Source organism: Erpetoichthys calabaricus, chromosome 3 (assembly GCF_900747795.2).
Source record: "Erpetoichthys calabaricus chromosome 3, fErpCal1.3, whole genome shotgun sequence".
Lineage (NCBI taxonomy): Eukaryota > Metazoa > Chordata > Cladistia > Polypteriformes > Polypteridae > Erpetoichthys > Erpetoichthys calabaricus.
In genome coordinates, this window is record NC_041396.2 from 198,656,250 (window position 1) to 198,680,529 (window position 24,280).

A 24,280-nucleotide genomic window follows, 5' to 3' on the forward strand; every position below is an offset into this window, starting at 1 on the left:
CGAAAACCAGACTGAAACTTTTCAAACAGATTGTTCAGTTTGAGATGATCGTGAAGTTGTGCTGCAACTATTTTTTCCAGGACTTTGGAGAGAAATGGAAGATTGGAGATGGGCCTATAATTGGAGAGAACTTCAGGATCCAAGGTGGATTTTTTCAGTAGAGGTCTGATGACAGCAGTTTTTAGTGCAGAAGGAATATGGCCAGCCAGGAGGGACTGATTTATTATCCTGGTGATAAGTGGAGAGATGGCAGAAATGTTGGCCCTCAGCAAGGGTGAGGGGAAAGGGTCCAGGGAACTAGTAGACGGTTTCATTTTCCTGATGACATCCTCCACCTCTTCCCGTGTGGCAACAGAGAAAGAGCAAAGAGGATGGACGGTCTCAGACAATGAGTCAACAGTTGGGAAGGGCAAGATATCCTTGGTAGAGAGGTGTAAACGGATATTATCAACTTTTTGTTTAAAAAAGTTGATATACATGTTGCATCTGTCATCAGTGGTCTCAGAATGGGCAGGTAAAGGAGGTTTGACAAGATGATTTATGGTTGAAAAAAGTTTTTTAGGGTTGCTGGAGCCATTTCTGATGATGGTGGAATAAAACTTGGACCGTGCAACCTTCAGAGCTTCTGCATACGCTCTCATGTGTTCTCTGTAAGCCTGTTTATGGACAGTTAGCCCAGAGGCCTTGAGCCGCCGCTCAAGGACACGCCCAGCCGCCTTCATTTTTCGCAGCTCGCAGGTATACCAAGGTGCTGAGCACGAGAATGAGACGGACCTAGATGTTAAAGGGGCGTGGAAGTCCAGGAGACTGCTCAGGGACTGGTTGTAAAAATCCACAAGGTCAGCAACAGAGAGGGAGCTGATAAAGTCAGAGGAGAGAAATGTAAGGTCCAAGGCCAAGGCATCCACATTGATATTCTTCAGATTTCTGAAGTAGATCTGTCGTTTTGGTTTGATACGGGAGGAGAAAAAGGGCAGCTCCAATGACACAACTTTGTGGTCTGAAATACCAAGATCAAATACCTGTAGATTCCTGATTGGGGCACAGTTTGAAATGACCAAGTCAAGAGTGTGACCCCTAGAATGTGTGGGAACATCAACATGTTGTTGTAGGTTGAGAGAATCTAGCAGCTCAAGGAAATCAGCAGTGAGATAACCTGTGGGATTGTCAACATGAATATTTATATCTCCTAAGATTATGATGTTGGCAGAAGTAGCACAGAGTGTTGTGAGAAGATCAGTAATTTCCGGAATAAAGGCAGAATTGGGTTTTGGAGGTCGATAGATAAGGAGAACAGTCAGGGGAAACGAATGTAATTTCTTGTAATGTACTGAACTAACCTTTACGTAACCTTTAGCCGCTCGGGTCATCCACAATGAGGATGCTACGAGCTGGATCACCCTCAGGTAATCGCGCCACATGGCCATAGAACCATAACTGACACTCCCTCACAATGCAGGTAATGTGCCTCATTTGGGACACATGTCACAAAGTCAAACCAGCAGTACCCAAGGATCCTCCATACAGACAGTACTGAAGAAGTCCAGTCTTCGTCTCAGGTTACTGGATACCACCCATGTCTTGTAACCATATAGCAAAACAGGTAGCACCAGGATTCTAAAGGCGTGGACCTTTGTCCTTTTGCAGAGATATTGGGAGCACCACGCACCTCTTTCCAGCGACCTCTTGACACCCCATGTTCTCCCAATCCGTCTATTGACTTCATAGGAAGAGTTACCAGAGACATGAATGTCACTGCTGAGGTAAGTAAACCTCTCAACCAGGCCAACATTCTCTCCACAGGTAGACACACTGCCGATGGATCTTGGTTTTTATCCAGGACATTCGCAACCACAGACACTCAAGACTCCTCGCTCAGTATCTCAAGAGCCCCAATCAAAGCATCCATTGACTCTGCGTAGATCACAGCATTGTCTGCACAGTCAAGATCAGTGAAACACCAACAGATGCCCCACAGCTGCTGGACCCCGCAACCCTGCCCATCACCCTGTCCATGCAATCACTGAAAAGAGTAGGAGTAAGAACACACCTGTAATGAACCCTAGAATCAACTGGGATAAAAAAAACAGAGGTTCTCCCACTCTACACAGCACACTCAGTACCACTGTACTGGCCAGCCATGATATTCAGTCTCAGGATGTCCCACAGTTTGATCAGTTGATTTGAACACTTTATGAAAACTGACAAAGGCTACAAAGAGAAACTGCTGATATTTGCGTTTGTGCTCCACGAGAGCCCTCATTGCCAGGATGCAGTCAATGGTAGACTTCTTAGGCATAAAACCAGACTGCTCCGGTCACTGGTAGGTTAGCAAATGACCACAGATCCTACTGAGGGTGCCACGTAAGGTCCTTGCTAGGGTCATCGAGAGCAGTGTTATCCCCCTGTAGCTGCCGCAATCCAGGCAATCACACTTCCCTTTCCAGATAGGGACAACAAGTCCCGTTTTCCAGTCAGTTGGGATGACGGCTGTCCCCAAATGGAAGGAAAGATTGCTTACCATGCAAGGAAGACAGTCTTACCACCAGTTTGGAGAAGTTCACACCGCATACCAGAGAACCCTGCAGCCTTCCCTTCCCTCAGCTGCTTCACCACTTGTGCAATCTGAGTGAAGCTGTGTGATGCTGCTGGGATAAGGCTCTGGCTCATAACATTATCTTGAATTAGATTAAGTAGACTTGAAAATGTTTTATTAAACTGTGATAACCCTGCAAATAGTGTAACACAGGACAACAGTCCACAGATGTAAAAAGATGCACCTTAATTCAGTATATCAACAGAACAAATCTCTTACCATATATTGTGCAATGATCTACACAGAATTTAGAATATTGAGGTTAAAGAACAATTTTGTCCAGTAGTTTGAATTTTGAAAGAGCTAAGGATGCAAAAAGTAAATTTAAGCAGATGTGATGCGAGTGTATTTTAAGACTTAAAATAAACTGAAACAGGTTTTTATGAAGACAGCTGAAAAGCAGTGGGGTAGATTTAAAGTTCCACTTTTAAAATGCAGCACATCTTATTTGTAAATGCTTAGGAGTCATAGTGAACTCATCACTTTCTTAAACTTAACAGTATATACAGAGTAATTTAAAAACATGAACTGGATATTAGATTGCACAGCATGCTGTGTGGTGAACAACTCGAGGTAGGATATTCTTAAACTGAACAAAATAATTGTAGTTTTTGTATCATGTTGTAAGTACTGGAGAAGGTTCACAAAAGTGCTACTAAATGGACTTTCCAGGAATGCAGGGTACGATATGTGATAAAAGATTATATGGTTTTCCAGATGCAGGTTAAAAATAAGCCAAAAAAAAAAAGGGGGGGGGGGGCACAATTGGAAGCTGCTTAAGAGATAATTTTGTAAAAATATAAGGAAGCATTTCTTTACATTGAGAAGCACAGATAAAAACAAGAAGTTAACAAGTAGTGTAGTTTGTAGTAGTACCTGGGGAACTTTGGAATCATAACTGGAAAAGTGTTTCACAAAGTTTGATTTCAAAATGTGTTGGGGTAAATAACCTCATGTTATTATTTACAATCTAAATCTGAAAACTTAAACTGATTGTTGTTCAAAAAAATGCAAGACTATAACTAAACCTGGACAAGGTACACTCAGTCACTCACACACAGACATAAACACTCACATGTCTTCATGTCAGGAAAAATTAGAGCTACCAAAGACACTGAAACGTGTGCCTTGGGAATAGGAAATCAAAAAGTATTTGAAGAAACCATGCACATTAGATTCCACCCACACCCACACACACACACACACCCAGAGACCAGGCCTTGAAACCCAGATCCCTAAAGCTGTGAGGTATCAGCTTTAACTAATGCAGTGGTGTATTGCTTCAACCGTATTTGCCATTTGCAAATTGATATGCCATTAAAAATTATGAATGAAACCTTAACCAAAATGAATATTCACACACAACAAAAAGTAATATTAACTCAAGGTGTTCGATGACCTAAAAAATACAATTTCTGATTTGAATTATGTGGATAGTGAACATTTCAGTGAGATTAGTGAGACTTTAGCAAAGTGCTGCCATCTTCTGGAATTAAAATAAAAAGTCTGTGGAGAGGCTCCTGGTCTCACTAAAGAAAAAAAGCCCTTGAACATTAATGGCTTGTTAGCTTGAAAAAATGTGACATAGCCCCTTCTTCAAAATACACACTATAAACTATTTATGACCAGTAAAAATCACCATATCTACAGGATAACATGGTCACCTTAAATATCTTTTATCTTTAAATATTTTTAAATATACCAAAGGGTATCTTCTGTTTTTGAATTTGCATTCTGGTCTTCCATCTTAACTTTAATTAAGAAGCAATACATGTCTGAGGACCTAAGTTCTCAAACCTGCATAATCCAATTCAGTATCACAGGACTAGAGCCTATAGTGGCAGAAATGGGTGTAAAGCAGGTAACAGCCTCGGCCTGGGCATATTCATGCACAAATTCACATTCACACAGGGCTAATTTGACACCATAAATCTATCTAGCATCTATGTCTTTAGTGTGTAGGATACCTGCAATTTTGGTATCCATGTTACAAGAAAGGTAAAACATAAATCTACCTGCATGTTTCTAACAAAAACTTTCCACCCAAGTGATGGCACCAGTCCACAAGTGGGCACACTCACCCAGGCTAGTTTAAACTCACTTAGTAACTTGATGGTGTGGGAACAAAACCAGTGTACACAGAGACAAACCCAAAGTTGACATGGGCAGAAGAGAAATGAATGATGCCAAGATTTGAACTTGAGTCTAAGGAGCTGTGAGGTAACAGTGCTAACCATGATGTCCATTTGTGTTCTGCCAAATCTCACTTTTAATGAAGATCAGTTAATGTATTTTGGATTTAGAAATATTTATATATTTATATATATGATGCTCTACAAAAAATTATATTCGTCTACGCTCCTAGGTAGCTACTTAAACCACAAACCAATTCTCAATTATACACTGCTACTATTTAAATACAAATTATGCCAGTTGGCTTTTTGTGAGCCTGAGCTTGAGCTAAAAGTGTAGATTACCAAATGCAAGATGACACTCATTATCTATTAACATTCTTTAAATAAAAAGAAAAAAAAAAGAAAACTAAAAATCAAAAATATTAATGCATATTTTTACAAAGTCACTGTACACTGGAAATGGCAAATATTATCCAGTTATATAATAAGGGTGATCGGCAGATTCAAATAACAACAGGCAAGCAAGCGTCACGTGCATTACAGGTAAATTAATGGGAGTAATTATTAAAAGAAAAGATTGGACAACAATCTTTTGATGGCTAGAGCACCAGTTTTACCGAACAGTGAGGATGGGTTCAGATGAGGGAGGTCGTATTTTAATAACCTAATGGAATTCTTTCAGTAAGCAACAAAAGGATACGATCAGAGTGGTATATATGATATTATTTATGTTGACTTTCAGGAAGCATTTGATAAGGTGCCACATGAGAAGTTGGGCATCAAACTAAAACACTGGGGAGTTCAGGGTGTAGTGTAGAGATGGGAAGCAGAGGGTTATATTGGGAGGCACCTTATCAGAATTAGGTGATGTTAAGAGTGGTGTTTCTCATAGGTCAGTGCTAGAACTGTTGCTATTTTTAAAAAATATATATATATATATATAAATGATTTGCTTAGTAAATTATAACAAACAAGCTGGTTAAGTTTGAAGATGATGCCAAGCTAAGTGGACTGGCAAATAATCTAGAATCCATTGAATCACTACAGCGGCTCTTGGACCGCATACAGGCTTGGGCAAATTCATGGCAGAGGAAATACAATTTACATAAACATAATGAATGACATGTAGGGAGTAAATATGTAATAATAAACAACGGAAGGTCTAAAAATTGAAGTAATGTATATGAGAAGGATTTAAGAGTCATAGAGGACTCATTACTATCAGGCAGTGGGCAGAAGCCATTAAGATGGCTAACAAAATGTTAGGCTATATAGCACAAACATTTAGAGTTCAAGTCCAAAGAGGTTATGCTCAAGCTTTACAACACACCTGGAGTACTGTGTGCACACCAGATAGCGCTTTGAGTACTGAGAAAAGCACTATATAAATGAAATGAATTAATTATTATTATTATTATTATTATACCAGCACTACAAACACTCCAGTGACTAAGCTGATTTCAGGACAGGAGGGGATTATAAATGATGAAAGATTAAAGGAGCTGAACTTTTTCAGTATAAGCAGAGCAGATTAAGAAGTGACATGAATGAAGTGTTCAAAATTATGATACAAAGTGGCACAGTGGATGGAGACTGTTACCTTAAAATAACTTCAACACAAACATGGGGAGACAGCTGGAAAGTTGTTAAGGGTACATTTTGGAAAAAGGTTAGGAAGTTTTTCTTCACAGAGAGAACCATAGACACATGAAATTTATCAAATAGTGTTGTAGACAGTAGTACTTTAGGGACCTTTAAAACTCAACTTGATGTTATTTTTGAAGAATTACATAAATAAGACTGGTGAGCTTTGTTGTGCTTGAAGGCCTGTTTTCATCAAGAGATTTCTAATGTTCTGAAAAAGATTGGTTAATAAATGTATACTGCAAATTACTTTTTTCTTTTAAAGGAACTAATTTGAATTTAAACATGATTCTTAAGAATACTGTGTTTTTGAAAAGTAATATCTTAAAGTACACAAGTATTTTTGTAAAATATATATCCGTATGAGGCTGTGCAAAAAGCAAATTTTACTTTTTAACAATGAGTATCCACTAATGGGCTAAAAATTACAGCAAACAAGAATTTTCATATCAATTTAATTTAAGTCATTTTGTTTTCAAAAATAATTTAGATAATCAGTTCACTCTGATCTTGATTTATTGTACATATAAGACTTTTGAGAGTCCACTTTATTTTTTCTTGAAATAGACAAACTTAAAAATATATTTTATTAAAAAACCAAATATAAAATATGCCACAAAAAAGCTTGAGCAGAATCAGTCATGAGCACATACATAGCCCAATGAGGATCTACAAAGCAGGCTTCACTGAAATTACTTATTATTCGCTTAATCCCAATAGGGACCAGGCAGCATTGTGAACTCCTAGGCTTACGAAAGAAATGTGACAAACAGCAGAATGAGAGGGCTGACTGATTTATTCTGTGTGTGGATGAAGTGTCAGAATTAGAACATTTTAACTGTATTCTATAGTACACAAACACCTATTTTACAAGAACATTAAGCCTGGTATATAGGGCAGCTCGCAATCAGACTAAGCATAGTACTTTCTCAAAAGCACAAACACCTCTGGGTAGTTAACACTAGAATTACCAGAGTCTACGAAAAAACTCGTAGATCCGGCCCACCTTAAAACTGTTCTCACCTCTCTTTTGTCTTCTAAATGTGCTGATTAAGAGGAGCAGCAAGCAGCCGGCTATTCCATCCCCCACCGTCGCAGAACGTTCACTAAGTTTTCCCAGCTCATGCCTTGTTTGATTATCTGGGAGTGACTGAACTGCTGGAGTTTTAGAATGGAAATAATAGATTGTTATTTGGAACACACGCATTTAATGTGTGTTCCGTTTCTACAGTAATCTGTGTAAACACATTTTTAAAACAGAAACATTTTTTCATATTTTAGTAGTAAATGACAAAATGTAGGCATAAACTATATAATGTATGAAGCCTGAAGTCCAAAGATCAAATAAACACTTTCACAAAAGGTTCAAGGAAAAGACAACAGCTTCAGTGGCATTGCAGTAAGATTTGCTGACTTGTAATCAAGAGTCCCCGGTTCAATCCCCACTCACTCCTATATTTGCCGTTTTCAGTAGTGAGTTGCTCTTTTTGTTAATATTATACAGTACACACATACATTTGGTTTGCATCTGTAACACACGGTGTGCATTTATAGGACTTGTAAAAGTGACCTTTTTTTTTTTTTTTTAAACTTTTATTCTCTCTAAATCATGATCACGATGCATACTACCACCCCCCCAGGGATCTGACGCTGTTATTTTTAATTTGAAATGGAATAACTGGAGATGTGAGTGGTGTTTTGAGACAATGGAACTGGACATTCTCTCATCTGGAGGGATTAAAGCTGACACACAAACGCTGGCGAATCTGCCTTCTTCGTATCTCACCGTCACTTGATTTTTTTTATTCAGTTTTATTGAGTGTTCCTGCTCATGCTGAATTAGTGTGCACCTTATGGTGTATGATGTAAAAAAAAAAAAAAAAAACACAGACATAGGTATATGATATTTGGAATTATTCGTTTTATGACCTGTATAGTACATTTCGGAAAACTTTGTGGCACGGATGCAACATTATTCATATTATTCATATTAATTCGCATAACATCTTGCGGTTTGTAATCACTAACTGGGTGTTTTTTTTCCCCGATCTTGCCAGTCCCCACATATTGCTGTATGCTGTTTTCTTTTGTACTCCAGGACATGCAGAGGATAGAATAGTACAGAGCAGTAACTTCAGCGCTATATGCAATCATCAGATTCAAATGTTAACTGTTCACACACACGCAAGGATCATCTTTCCTACATTTACAACATGTGTACCTGTTACAATGTACACGCTTCTCTCTATGCTGTGGTTTCTATTACACACCTGAAAGAAAGAGACAATACATGTGAAAACATCATCGTACTAATGCAGCGTCAGATCGGGTGTGGATTTATGCTGCCGCTATTACTGAAAGAAAAAAAAGATGAACATGTGCGTTGATCCTGCAGCACTGAATAAGCTCACGCGCTCTATCATCACCCCCCTCCCCCGATCTGACTCTAAGTAACAGCGCAAGTACAGACGCAAACCAAGTGTGATCAAGAGTTCCCGGTTCGATCCCCACTCACTCCTATATTTGCTGTTTTCAGTAGTAAGCTGCTCTTTTTGTTAATTTTATACATTACACACATACACTTGGTTTGCGTCTGTACTTGCGCTTTTAATTAGAGTCAGATCGGGGTGGGGGGGGATGTTAGAGCGTGTGAGCTTATTCAGTGTAGCAGGATCAATGCATATGTTGATCTTTTTTTTCTTTCAGTACATGTGCCTTCCCTGTTTATTTATATATCTACTGACTTTTCTTCCTGTCTCTCTCTATTACGCAGTACTCTGTCTGTCTGTGTGTTATGGATCTTAAAAATAACAGTTATAAGAACACTTGTTCATGTCAATTACAGTCTCAATTGTTAAAAAATATTTTAAAAGGAGCATCCCACATGAAAAGATAACAATCTCATTAACTGACAGTGCATACCAATTTATAAATTTTATGTCCATTTGAGGTTAAAAAGAAAAAAAAAAAGTAACACTTTCTCCTCAACAGGGAATCGAACTCAGGTCTCTGTGGGACAGTAAATCTGCTGTGCTCTGAGACAGCAAATCTTACCGTTACACCACAGAAACTGTCGGATTGTTCTTGGAACTTTTGTGAAAGTATTTATTTGATGTTTGAACTTCATGCTTCACACATTCTATAGTTTATGCCTACATTTTGTAACATCTATTACTAAAATATGAAAAAGTTTCTGTTTTAACAATGTGTTTACACAGATTACTGTAGAAACGGAACACACATGAAATGCGTGTGTTCCAAATAACGATCTATTATTTCCACTCTAAAACTCCCAGATAATCAATCAAGGCATGAGCTGGGAGAAGTTCGTGCATGTTCTAAGTCGGAGGGGGGATGGAACAGCCGGCTGCTGGCAGCTTGTCTTTATCAGCACATTTAGAGGGCAAAAGACGCTGGCGGAGAGGTGTGAACGGATTTAAGAAGCGATTTAAGGTGGGCCGGATCTACGAGTTTTTTTGTAGACTCCGGTAATTCTAGTGTTAATACAATGCTGGCATTTTTACCAAAAATCCTTTATGAATATGTCTTATACTTGTATAAGAAGTCATGTTTTTGAGAGGTTTACTTTGTTAAACAAAAAGGCATTTACATATGAAGGGGTGTCTGGCTGGCAAATGGAGATAAGGGCACAAACAGAATGGCATAGATTAGATTGAACACAGGCAAACAACCATTTATAGAACAAAGAATTACATTCATAGTAGGACAGGCCCAACATTGGAAATGTATGGGGCTGTCTTGTGTCAGTCACATAGTGGGTACAGTAGAGGCTACCTTAGAGACCCACACATTTAATTTAATTTGTGGAATTCTAGCCTGGTGTTCTTATATTCAATGCAAAATCACATCTGACTCTGGAAGAGCGTCAGGGGCTTGGTAGTGAGTTTAAAGCTATCTTAAGGTAGAGATACCTTTAACTCTGCCATTGGGTCGGGGGGGGGGGGGGTTTGGGAACGGGGGCGAGGCTCAAATGGTGTGTGTGAAAGAAGGCAGGTGTTGAGAGAGGGAGAGAGAGAGACAGACAAACAGGTGGGGAAGGGTGTGTTTCCATAGTTCTCTGCAATGGTAACTTGGTAGGACAGATAAGGATTCAAGTTCCAATCAGAGAGAAACTATGTGGCCGAAGGTTTTTTTATCCTACAAGAATCAACTTGGCAGAACTAAAATCAGTACAATCCAAAACGATAAGGAAGAAAAGAAGTCAGAAATAATAAAAAATGAGAGTCATAAACAATTGTTGATAGTTTCCATTTTAAAACATCCAATATAATTTCTTATTGTTAACAGTTCTCAAATTTATTGAACTGTTAGCTAAATATCTGCAAAGAAAATTCAGTTAACAAAGTTTAACAAACTATCCCTAATGAAAACGTTTTTACTTATTTTTCCACAAAATGACAAAAAAAAGCTATATGACATAGTACATAACAACAGACAGCAACATACACATATTCAGAATAAGCTGACAATTTCACAATGTTTACGATATTATGTTACCTATTGAATATTTTTGGATATTTTGATTGACTGCTGAATGAAATTTCAGACTATTTAAATCGGTAGTAAATGAAAAATAATTTTGAACTTTTTTCAATAATTTAACAAGCCCACTGAATTCACACGTTCATACAACTATACCAAATGTTAAAATGTAAAACTGTTAAATTTATAGATAAAAATTAAAATACCTAAATAACAGTAAAATAAATCCAGTAAAAGTGTAAGCAAATGCATCTCTTTATCTACAGTACATCTTTCAATAGCTCATGCATTAAAGACCATTAAGATGGCAATGAGTGATTTTTAATAATAAGCTTAAAAAATCCCCAAAAAGGCTAGATAATATCACATCCTTTGATGTCCTAATGTTAATTAACACTGAAATAGTTTTATTACTAACTTACAGACCTCCTGGTCCACATTCCTAAGTGAATTTAGCACCCTTAATTTTAAATTTGCTACTAAGTACAATAAAGCAAAATTATTTGTTGGCTTTAATGTACAAAATGGATACTGACTTTCACCACACCAAAAAGCCACTATGTCTAGTTACTATTCAAGAAGTGGATGTAGAGGTGGTCCACTCCTACAAGTATTTGGGGGTAAAATTAATAACAGGTTGGACTGGACTCAGAACACAGAGTAACTACAGTATATAAGAAAGGGCAGAACAGGCTCTTTATCCAGAGGGGACAGCGTTCCTTTAATGTGGGAAGGGTATCCTTCACATCTTTTACATAACTGTGATGGCCAGTGTAATTTTTCTACATTGTAGTGTGCTGGGCTGGTAACATCACTTCATGAGAGACCCACTGAATTAACAAGCTAATCAAAAGGGCAAGCTCAGTTATAGGACACACACTGGGCCACCTTGAGGTAGTAGCAAAGGAGAGAATTAAAAAAAATGAGCACCATTATGAACACTGCTGCACGTCCTCTCTCTTACACACTAACACTGAGTACTTTCAGCCAATGAATTATTCAGCAGAAGTGTCAAGAAACGCAACTGGGGTTCCTTTATAGTACACCAACAGCAATACGTTTACATAATGCCTCACTGTGCCTGTGACTGCCAAATCAGAAGTTTTCTCTCTTTTTTAATTTTCTTCCTTTTCAGACATGCTGGCATGTGTTCTGACCATAATGTGTGTGTACATATAATTATTTATCTATTTATGCATTTATTTATTTAAACAGCTTCTGTAAAAAAGTACATTTCCCCACAGGAACAAAGATCTATCTATCTATCAATCTATAAATATGTATCTTTTGCTATTGTGGAAATTAAAATTTATCATTTTATGTTAACTATGAATTTGTTATGTGCTATTTGTTAAAAAAAAAATTCTTTCTATGGTGAGAAAGGAAAACTGCTGTCCTAATTTGTAGTATTTGAAGGGTCTCTTGTTTAGCAATGTAGAAAACACAAGACAAGAGTTTTACATGGGAGTAACATTCAGTTTTTTTGTCCTTCCGAGATGTTCAAGAAGTCACGTAGGTGGAGGTGTGTTATTGGCTATGTATGAAACTACACTAAATATAATTGAGCAGCTGCATTAAGAAGTGCTGCAGTTTCCTTGCTGTAAGTATTAATAATAATACTTAATAATTAATATTATGGCCTAATATATTGTATGATACTTTTCTGTTTATGTAGGGCCTTATGGAATCTATTTTATTTTTTCACAAATTTCGTTTTATTTTTTTTTATTTTCGGTTTTCACCATTTTATTTTTTCTTGACTTGGATTTTTGGGTTTCTACAGTATGTTTTTTTTGTTACTGTAAGTAGCAACAGCTATAATAAAACAAACAATAATGAAATGGCACTTTACATTCCCTTTAATGAAACACCACACTAGCACAACTAAATGTTATTTTGCAGTTCCATCCATCAGGTAGGAGCTCAGATCCTCCATGATGCTGTATTCTGAGACTGCAGTAAGACAGTGAGTGCCCTCCAGAATTGTAAGAGCTGTTACTAGTTTGATGCATCCTTCTGAGATGAAGGTTAACTTCACTTTAAGGGTCTAGGATATTTGTTACAGCCTAAGCTGATGTGTTCTCGGCCAAAAATAACTTTTTGTAGAGGTGAATACGTTCAGCGAGGTACCCTACTGATTCGAACCAGCTATTCCAACCGTTTCCTGCATAGGGGGTTCCTGGCAGGGTTCTGGAAGAAAGCAGACTTTACCCACATACCTAGTGATGCAGCCTTGCTAAAGTATTTACAGTACTGCCAAGTCTCTCCCACCACACTGATGACATGACACAAGCAGGTTGAATGTACACTGTTAGGCATAACTCCTTTTAAAACTTCCTGGTGTGCTTTCAGACAGCATGATACATTGTCTGCAACCACTGCTAAAATGTCATTAAGATTCAGCTGGTTGTTGTGAAAAGGACTGATTCTTAAACCTTAAATGTTTACAGATTGAAAACGTGCATCATTACATCTGTAGCTTCATCTACTGCATATCTTAAAATAATTAATTACAAAGCAAAAGCAAACTAATCTGCAAGACGCTAAATCCGGGAATTAAACAGAAAAAAAGAAAGGAAGACCCGCTTAACTAATAACATTTTCTATGGCAAAGACTGTCAATGCCGGTTAAATACAATTTCATGTACAATTAGAAGTGCCTACATAAAAGAATTACCATACAGCCAAATGTTTACTCAACTATCACTATGTTGAGAACTATGTGGTCTCGGCTATCAGTGGTTTCATCATCTACAACATAAGTTTTATTGCCATGAATCGTTCGAAGAATGGCACCCATATGTTGCTCAAAAACACAGGACAAATGAGTTTGACAAAGATTGCACTCATTTTCTGGCAGCGCTCCTCCTTGTTTACAATGTTTAGTAAAGAAAGGACAAGTTTTTGTCATTTTTTCGAGCAGTATGTCTGATTCGCATGGCCACAAAGTCCTCCACAAACTGTTGCCTTGCATCTAACGATTTCATTATTTCCTCTATTGTTGCCTGAATACTTTTTGATCTTAATTTCTCCTTGTTCTTGTTATAGATTTGACATGGTCATTACAAGTATCTTTTCATGTCCAGTCAATGGTATGCTGGAAAAACTTTCAGAAACGTTGTTGTCCAGATTCATAAAAGTCACCAGGATAAAGTTGTGCCCTCAATTTTTCAGTTAAGCTTGTGTTTCTTAGTTTTTTCTACGTAGTTAGGGTATCTGATACTGCTCGCTTCAACATTACTGTCTCTCGCAGCTAGCTAATTCACGTGTCTTTAACGAGAAAACATAAGAAACACGTGCACAAACAGATAGAGGCATAACTGAATTTCTACAAAGAATTGCGTTCGCTTGAAAAACAACAAAATAGTATCTGAATGATAGAACTACAGATTATTCAATCGTTTAATTTATTAGGAAGATTTGTAACAGTCACCACTTCAGTCTCTAAATTCCGCACATCTGTTTTTATGCATTAACTCTATGATTCTGTCCATGTTTTCCGCATCACGGAAATCGTAGGGCCCTGTTTATGTTTGTTTTTTTTTTTCACTGTACATTTGTGATTTCTGTAGAGTATACTAGAAATGAATTTACTAAAAAATAGATTCAAGTGAAAATGTTGAAATATTATTTGAAATGCAGCACAGGTATAAGTGGATAATCAAACTAGAAAGAAATATACTTTTAAATTCTCTTCTTAACAGTTTCTAGAAATAATTAAATAAATGGGAACATCTGTATTCATTAGCTTGCTGTAATCAGAATATAAGTTTAATATGTCACTATGCTCTGTGTAAATATTTTATAAATCCACTCACATGTACAGCTAACACAAGGCCAGATTTAGCACACAGGGGCTCATCATTTAGAATTGCTAGGCAAGCATTAGAAGACAAGAAAGGGACAACTACAAAAATGGGAATTATGCTGACTCTGTCACACAGAAATAGTACGACACTGAATTTCTTTTCCTTGTTTGGAATGGCATGATTTACCTAAGTGGGGCCTGCAGATGGAAAAAGGGTATAAAACCTTGGAACATTGCCCGGAACACCTTTGAAGCTTATATATAGCACATTTTCATACAAATAATGTAGCTCAAAGTGCTTTATATGATGAAGAAAGAGAAAAAAAGACAAAATAAGAATTAAAATTAGGGAACACTAATTAGTATTGAATAAAAGTAAGGTCTGATGGCCAGGGAGAAAAAAATAAAATCTGCAGGGGTTCCAGGACACTCTAGGTATTCTACCTTACATAAATGACCTCAATCAGTCCTCATTGTATTCAGGGTTCTCATGGAAGGACTTCATTATGACAGTCATGGGGACTTCTGGCCTTTAATCCATCAATGTAGGATGGGAGATCACGTCATCCGATCCTGAAAATCCTTCCAACAAAAATGGCAGACTCTACAAAAAGGTCTTGTCATGGCTTCCCATCTGTTATGCCACATACACCATCATTAAAGAAAGCCAAGTTATTTTCTCTTATGTGATTTCTTACCGCCGTATCACTAAGGGAGGAATATCGCCTCTTTATAATATATCTATTTAGGTTCAGGTTATTTAAAACGCCGCAATTACAAAAGAACTTATTCCAACCAGGGAGCTAGTGCCCCTATCAAAAAATACTTGCATGTTTACAAATGTATATTGTCATAGAGACCATATTACAAAAAACCTACCATACCTAAAAACATTAACATTTACTTAAAAAAAAAAATTCTTGCTTCATTTATAGTAAAAATGAACCTCAGGTACCAATGTATCACATACCTCTTAATGCCACTGTACCATCTTCTGAAAAAGTATTTGGGTCAAGAAACATCTGGGGCTCTGCATCCAATGATTCCTGGACATACATAGCACTTTGATTTTGTAGTCCCGTATTGTAAAAATGGAAATACCTAAAAATACATATTTATAATATACTATTAAAAAATATACCACATGCTACATTTCTAATATTATTCCACATTAAAAACAAAACAGAGAATGACTTCACATAGTTCAATAATCTCAGCCACAGTTTTCTTTGCTTGACAAGCCCACCTCCCAAATCCCCAGTAACTCAAATCTCTGAAAGTTCTGCAGCTTGAATAGCAAGAATGGCTTGTGTAATCCTTATAATCATTTAAATGTGTAAAAGTTGTACTGTTAGAATGATTTTGCAGAGTGGATCTCCTATAATTCACCCAACTGTGAAAGCATGATTTACAGCAGTAAAGTGCAAGGAGTCTATGATGTTCCCATGTCCAGGCATCCACTTTGAAACTGCTTAACCCAGTTCATAGACTATTCAGGCATCAATAGGCACAAGCCAAGAGCAGTCCTTAACACTCCATTGCAAATCATTCTCATGCACACTCCCACACATTAATCCCTTTTGAGTTACAAATCAAACTAACAAGCACTTGGTTGAGCTGATCGAGGAGAACTGGAGAACCAAGACTATTTATAGCCTGGCAAAACATGCAAATTCCATACTGGATTCTAACTCATTCACTTGCACCTTCTGTTGACCACTGGAACTCCTAACTCCTCTTGAAATATCCAGTGAAACGCAGAATGTAGAACATGCAATCACATTCACTATAAATTTCATCACTCAGAGAGAACAAGGTAAGGTCATCATGAAAGCCAATAAAGACTTGAAAATGGTTATTTAGAAAGTCTTGCAAATTTGAATCAAGACATGGAATTTTCATAAAACTTTCACACGTCAGAAGTGAGGATTCAAGACATGTCCATGGTGTCACACTGCTACTCCAATCAATGGCTACTTCCATATCTCATTTACAAATATCAATATTCTTTATCCTCATTCCCTCGTCTTAGAACTCTGTAATACAGGAAGAATTCTGCAGCAACATAAATAAAATTGATGCAAAAGTACTGGGCACATGTATAATACTAAATATATTTAAACAAGATAACATGGCACAAAGATGAATTACTGTTTATTTAAATAATTCAAATGAAGTACAGTAATCCCTCACTATATCGCGCTTCGACTTTCGCGGTTTCACTCTATCGCGGATTTTATATGTAAGCATATTTAAATATATATCGCGGATTTTTTGCTGGTTCGCGGATTTCTGCGGACAATGGGTCTTTTAATTTCTGGTACATGCTTCCTCAGTTGGTTTGCCCAGTTGATTTCATACAAGGGACGCTATTGGCAGATGGCGCGTATTACCTATTAAATAAAACTCCTCAAATATATTGTGAGCACGGGGGCTGTTCGCACCCCTAGAAGATACGGCCGCTTCTCAAAACACACTGAAAGATTACCTTCACATTGCTCTCTTCCTTGCTGGGCTTAAATGTGGCTGCTTTGTCAAGCGATATGCTTCCCGCACGGTGCTTCGCATACTTAAAAGATCAAACAGCACGTATTGATTTTTGATTGTTTGCCTCTCTCTCTCTCGCTCTGACATTCTCTGCTCCTGACGGAGGGGGTGTGAGCAGGGGGGCTGTTCGCACCCCTAGACGATACAGACACTCATCTAAAAATGCTGAAAGATTATCTTCACGTTGCTCCCTTTCTTGCAGCTGGTTTGTCAAGCGACATGCTTCCCGCACGGTGCTTCGCATACTTAAAAGCTCGAACGGCACGTATTGATTTTTAATTATTTGTTTTTCTGTCTCTCTCACTCTCTCTGACATTCCCTGCTCCTGACGGAGGGGGTGTGAGCAGGGGGGCTGTTCGCACCACTAGACGATATGGACGCTCCTCTAAAAAAATGCTGAAAGACTACCTTTACATTGCTCCCTTCCTAGCAGCTGTGTTGTCCGGCGGTGCTTCGCATACTTAAAACCCAAACAGCCCTATTGATTTCTGATTGCTTTTTTCTCTCTCGGACATTCTCTGCTCCTGAAGCGCACTCCTTTGAAGAGGAAGATATGTTTGCATTCTTTTAATTGTGAGACGGAACTGTCATCTCTGTCTTGTTATGGAGCACAGTTTAAACTTTTGAAAAAGAGACAAATGTTTGTTTGCAGTGTTTGAATAAAGTTCCTGTCTCTCTACAACCTCCTGTGTTTCTGTGCAAATCTGTGACCCAAGCATGACAATATAAAAATAACCATATAAACATATGGTTTCTACTTCGCGGACTTTCACCTTTCGCAGCGTGTTCTGGAATGCAACCCCTGCGATCGAGGAGGGATTACTGTATTTCATGGTCTGTAGCAGTGATTTCAATTCATAGCACTGGCCCCATTTTTTTCTAATCCCTATTCAGTCTTATACAGTTAACTTGAAATTTCACAAACTATATACAGAGACGAGACCTTAAATAGTTATTAATCAAACCATCACTTAACCAGTCTTTGAAACACATCAATCCAGTATGCTTCCTACTTGATTTTACTTAATGGAATACTCCTTCCAAAAGCGTTGTTATTGTCATGTTTTTATGGAGAACAGAGATCAAAGTTTATTATAAAACAGGCTCAAATGCTGGCCAGCACGATTCAAATACTGAACAACAGCAAACAATATTAAAAAATCTTTAGTTACTTGTTTGCATAATTCGAATGTCAATTATCCAGTCCTATGCTCAAAATATCTAAAACAAATGCAGTTTTTGATAAAATATTATTAAATAAAACTTTCATGAAGATCAGAGTAGTTCCTGAACGTGAACTGCATTCAAAGGGATTGAGCTTTTGAATTGAAGATCTGCTGCTCCCTCTTATTCACTGGTCAGTTTGCTGATGTCTTTAAGTCATGAGCTCAATGTGATTTTACAGTCTCCATGCCCCATGAAAACATGAGATTAAAAATGTTTCTCAGCTGCTGCTGCTACTGAGTATTTTTTTTTAACTTGGACTTTTTACCTTCTGGGTGGTAACAAAGAATTAACAGAAAAGCATGCAAAACATGTTTGTTAAGGAGATTGACAGATAAGTTACTGTTAATCAATGCTTTATTGATGCACTCTAAGCACTGATATGTTTTTTGACTTACAGCAAGTCTCACACAAATACTGAATGTAAATCAGAAGAGATAAACATTGAGGTCTGTTGCCACCAAAAAAGTGCTTACACATTTGCAGGAGTCTGCTTTTGTAAAATGAGTTGTGAAATGAAGTATCTGTGAGTTACGATCTAGGGTGGGATGAAAGGTAATTTTGCTACTCCTATGCAACAACTATATATCACTTCAAAACTGCAAACTACAGAAATTCTTCACTCTGTCATGTTCGTTACTGAATCATTCTATTACCTTGTACACTTGTTCAAAAGTGTTAAAACTATTTTTAGGCTTATGCAAAAAAAAAAAAAAAAACCTAAACAACCGTAGCAACAGGGAGTCTACATTTCCAATCCAGCTTTTTTATGTACCATAACTGCAACTGTAGGATTTTTTTATGTTGCATTTGAATGCTTCCCGAATTTTCTGTGCACTAGTCAAGCATAAGAGGTGAAATACTGAATGCAACTAAGCTCTGCAGTACATGAAAGATACACTAGCCTTTGAATTTAAATAAGGCTCAAAAGTTGAAAGACAACAAAGTTCACTGAAACACCATGCTGCTCTTTCATTCTTCCTCCTTGGTAAATTTTTTTTTTTTTTTTGTTCTTTATTTCTTCTTATACAATTTCTCGTATTAGAAATTTGTTAGTTTTCGCATACCCCTTGGGGTCAGAGCGCAGGGTCAGCCATTGTACAGCGCCCCTGGAGCAATTACAGGTTAAGGGTCTTGCTCAAGGGCCCAGCAGAGTAGGATCTCTTTTGGCAGTGACAGGGATTTGAACCGGCAACCTTCAGGATACCAGCGCAGATCCTTAGCCTCAGAGCCACCACTCCACCCCTAACACTAAAGCAAAAGAATAAAAAACTCATAAGAAAGGAATGATTTACTTCTTAAGGCAGAAATACATAATAAACAAGACATATTAAAATGCATGCTTCCATTTAAAGGTTTAACGTCTAAACTTTCTTGATTGTAATAGAAATTTGTCATCTTTCTCCCTTTGACAGAGGTCCATTGAGTGCTAGATCTCTACTGTAGTAAAGGACAAAAATTAAAAAATATCATTTGTAATCACTAACCTTGAAATAGTCTAAAACCCATATCCCACATGCTTATGTTTGAAATTTGTAATTTGTAATCTTCTAGGAGTGCCTCAAATATCAAAACTTTTGTGAAAAAGAGTAACTTTGACTACTAATTTCCTATTAGGATATGAACCCCTGGGATCAGCTGATGTGGCATGCATAACTTCAAGTACTTCTGACAGCTATTGGTTTACTATTTATAATAAGCGGTTAATTTCCTGCACAAAAAATGAACCAAAATGGTCTAAAAATTTGGGAGTTTTCAGGTCTAGATACAGTATCCATAGATAGGACAGAACTCCAAAAAGCTTGACATCTGTTATAACTGGATACGAAGACGAGTCAAATAGTATGGCATATCTGGAGGTTTTCTGGTACTGGTGAGTCACGAGGCGCTAGATGAAAAAAACTGAAGTGATTTTAAAGCACCCATAAGTAATTCATAAGAACACAGTAATATTCTCAAAAAATGTTAAACTATCAATCCATCCATCCATTAATGATGAGAAGGCAGAAGCCAACTCAGCAGTCAGAAATTAATACTGAACTGGGTCATAGTTCATTACAGGTGCACATATTCACACATCCTCACTAACACTTGACAGTAGCCAGTCAACCTCAGATGCACATATTTGAGTTGTAGGACACTCATTGTAAAAGCTATTCAATAAATTTGAAGGTTGTGAGGATCAATGTCTAACTCCACAGGATTTGGTGGCATGCAAAGCAAGACACAGTTTTGGAGAGGTTGCCAGACTATCTCAGGGCATAGGACACACACACAAATACTCGCAACTGGTTTATTCAGAGTGAATTCAAATATGTTAAAGAATCTAACAAGTGGGAATAAAAAACAAAACAAACAGCCTCTTGGAAATGTAAGGGAAATTAAGAGTATCAATGTGCCAGCCACCATAAAACAAATACTACCAATAGATTAATATTACTGTACGGTACGGTACATTTGCAAAAAAAAAAAAACTGTCAGACTACTATTTCTGTTGTGCCCATCTTACCACATTCATCAATTATTTTAAGAAGTGTGGAAGTGATAAGGAAAACACTTATTACACTATCAATCCCGAAAGTGTTTTTGGTTTACAAAACAATGAGATTATATATACAGTATATTTACTTATTAATAGTGCTGGATTTTAAATGAAATGCAAAGTAGAAGGGAGAACAAACACACACAAACACAAACAAACATAAACCACATAGAATTTCTTGTTGCCCATTCAATGTAATGAGCTGACAAATTGAAATTATAGACACTGAATTAATGTGCAGTGAAAACAAAAACTAGAGAAGACGACAAACAATGAGCAGTTTTACATGTCTAATTTTAGTATTGCACTTATCTTATCAAATAACTAATGCACAGCAATTTCTTGTACTATAAAATGGATAGTTTCTTAAAAGTTATATATCTAAAATGATAATGTGTAACAAATTTGTCAGTTAATAAAACCTCCAGCATCTTCCACAGGAATACAATGTGGCCCAGATAAACATGGTACTTGGCAAACTACTATGTAATTACAAAACAATATATCTATTGACAAGCTGCAAAACAGCACACATAAATCTCATTTACTTTATATGGTTTCATTTGTCTAATAAGTTTAAAGTTGCCAGATGGGCGAAGTAAAAATGAGATATACTGTGTCTAGAACAGATTTTCATATTTCCAATTGAATCATTGAGTTAATTAAATTTTGCATCCTTTAATTAGCAAGCTGAAGAAATAAAACTGAAAGCCCTCAAACCAGTTCCTGTGTCACAATGTAAAATGTAGACAAAAAATCCAGGAAGGAAAAACATACATTCCGAATATAGTCTTTTAATGCCAGGTTAATCTTGCCAAAAGATTGTCCTATATTTTATAGACCTTTATTCACTCAACCCTACTGTGCAATTCCAATTAATACTAAATGCCTTAAATCAATGGCACTTCTTCATTAACTTTATGATCTAAAGGTATGTTTACATTACTTCATGGAATCAACATTTGAAGACACTTAATAGCATTGGCACGGGTAGACTGCAAAAGTGGATACTGAAATATCTATGCATACAAATGATCAATGAGAGACAAATTATATCTTAAATGGTGACAGACAGGTATCAATTACTATGTAAAAGGGACCCTTTAAAATGCTAAAAGAACTATATTGATAACAATAAAAGGAAATCTGCTATACCATAATTTTAAATGCATAATTATATCACTGTGTGGTCTCATCATGTAACTTATCAATGCTATGGCTGCAAAGACAGAAAAACAACTACAATATACATATAATCTGTAACAAATTTTGAACAAAAGAATATTGATATCATACAAATGTTTAGACATTACTGTATAGATAGATAGATAGATAGATAGATAGATAGATAGATAGATAGATAGATAGATAGATAGATAGATAGATATAGACTGCTTATTAAAGTATTCACATTTTGTAGATGCACCGTTAGCAGCCATTACAGACTTGAATCTGTTTGGTGAGGTCTCTTATCAGTTTTGCATATCTTGCTGGAAAACATATCTTCTCCTAAAACACTGGTACAGTATCTAGTTGACTGCATCAGGCTTTTCTTGGTGTGCTTTTTATAATGTGCAGCGTTTGTGTTATGTCAAACACTCCATTTAGTCTGATGGCTAAAAAGTTCAATTTTGGTCTCATCATGCTATAGAAACTTCATTCGGCTGACTTTAGAGACTCTCTTGTGCCTACTAGCAAACTCTAGCTGACATGTGATGTGCATTTTTTTTTTTTTTTTTTTTTAACAGTGCCTTTCTCTTTGCCACCTTCCATAAAGCTGCAACTGATGAACCATTCAGGTAACAGCTGTTGCATACAGCCTCTCCAGTCTGAACCACTGTAGTTTGTAACTCCTTCATAGTTATTATAGGAGTCTTAGTGGCCTCCCTCACTAGTGTTCTTTCACGGTCACTCAAATTTTGGTGGACAGGATGCTTTAAGCAGATTGATAGCTGTGCCATACTCTTTCCATGTCTTAATGATTGATATATCTATACTCCAAAAGATATGGGGGGTACTTTTTATAGGCAATGTATACTATATACATTAGTGGAAACTGGAAAACAAGAGGACTGTCACATTACAGTATAGGTAGGAGAATCATGAACATGACAACAAGCACAATTTGATATGATGTGGTTTATGTGATATGTAGAGTGTCAAGCATTACACCATACTCATCTTAATAATCATGTGTAACCTTCATGTGCTGCAGTGCAAGCATGACAATTTCAAGATAACAAATGTCCTGACTGGTTTCTGTTTTGCATCAGACATTAATAGATTACATTTTGGCCCTTCAGTACTCTGTACTAAAACAAGTGGGGTTCAGAAAAAATAAATAATGAACATTTGACAATACACACAACGCTCTGGGTTTCTCATTCACAGATCTGACATTGAAAAAAACAAATTAAAGTGATTTTCACTTAACTTCATACCTGTTTCCTCTTTTAAAAGGACAGCTGTATTTAGGGTAGTCAAATAATTCTGTCATACGTTCTTTGAATAACTTTCTGGCAGGGCTTCCTTCAAGATACGGAAGAGTCAGTTGATTCTGGGCCTCTACAAAAGCCTGAAAAACACATAAAATGCAATAAATTAGGTAACGTAAAAATATTTTAAGAAACATTTATCACCCAAGAGTATTACTCCCAACAATATTTAATGGAAAAGCAGTACTTTTGTATTGCAGAATGCTAGCGCTATAAGAATATGGGATGTACAAACACATACTTTTAATGGTCTGTCAGCCTCAAATTATCCAGGAAAGTCAGTGGTTAATGCCACTACTTCAAAATTCTGGAGTCCTGTTTCAAATTATGTAACATGCTTAGTTTGCATGTTCCTTCCATGTTCTTTCACACCCGAAAGCCATCTAATTCTAAACAGGCTAGAGTGATGCTGGGTGTTTTCCTGTTTCCCATGAGGCAGTGCATAGCTAATCAATTTTCTGAATGACTATAAGGCTCATAATACATGTAATATTTAAACCTGTACTGTTGAATTTTAGCTGGTGACATTGCCTTAGGGGATTACAATGAACTGATTCTAAATGAAACAATTCTGCAAATGCAAATGCCAGTAAGGAAGGCAGATAGCAGGTGGGTCTTTCAAAAACACATCAATTTTTTATCAAAGCTAATATTACAATTGTGAAATTTAATGTAGTGTTCTGGCAGCTATCCGTAATTGCATGGAAATTATATAGGCAAGGTTATAAAAAAAGTTACAAAAAACGGCATTACCTTCCACAAAGGAATACCAGCTTGAATGTATGA

The 24,280-nt window shown here is 36.9% G+C and overlaps 1 protein-coding gene across 1 annotated transcript in view; it reads right to left on the bottom strand.

The window, feature by feature from the left end:
• The window catches only part of prep (prolyl endopeptidase), a 345,233-nt gene that overhangs the window by 311,530 nt on the left and 9,423 nt on the right, over window positions 1-24,280 (bottom strand). The window contains exons 3-4 of the mRNA XM_028797649.2: window positions 23,441-23,574; window positions 15,657-15,787 (exon numbers count right to left, since the gene is read on the bottom strand). Coding sequence (XP_028653482.1) covers window positions 15,657-15,787; window positions 23,441-23,574 — 265 coding nt within the window. The remainder of the gene's footprint in view (window positions 1-15,656; window positions 15,788-23,440; window positions 23,575-24,280) is intronic.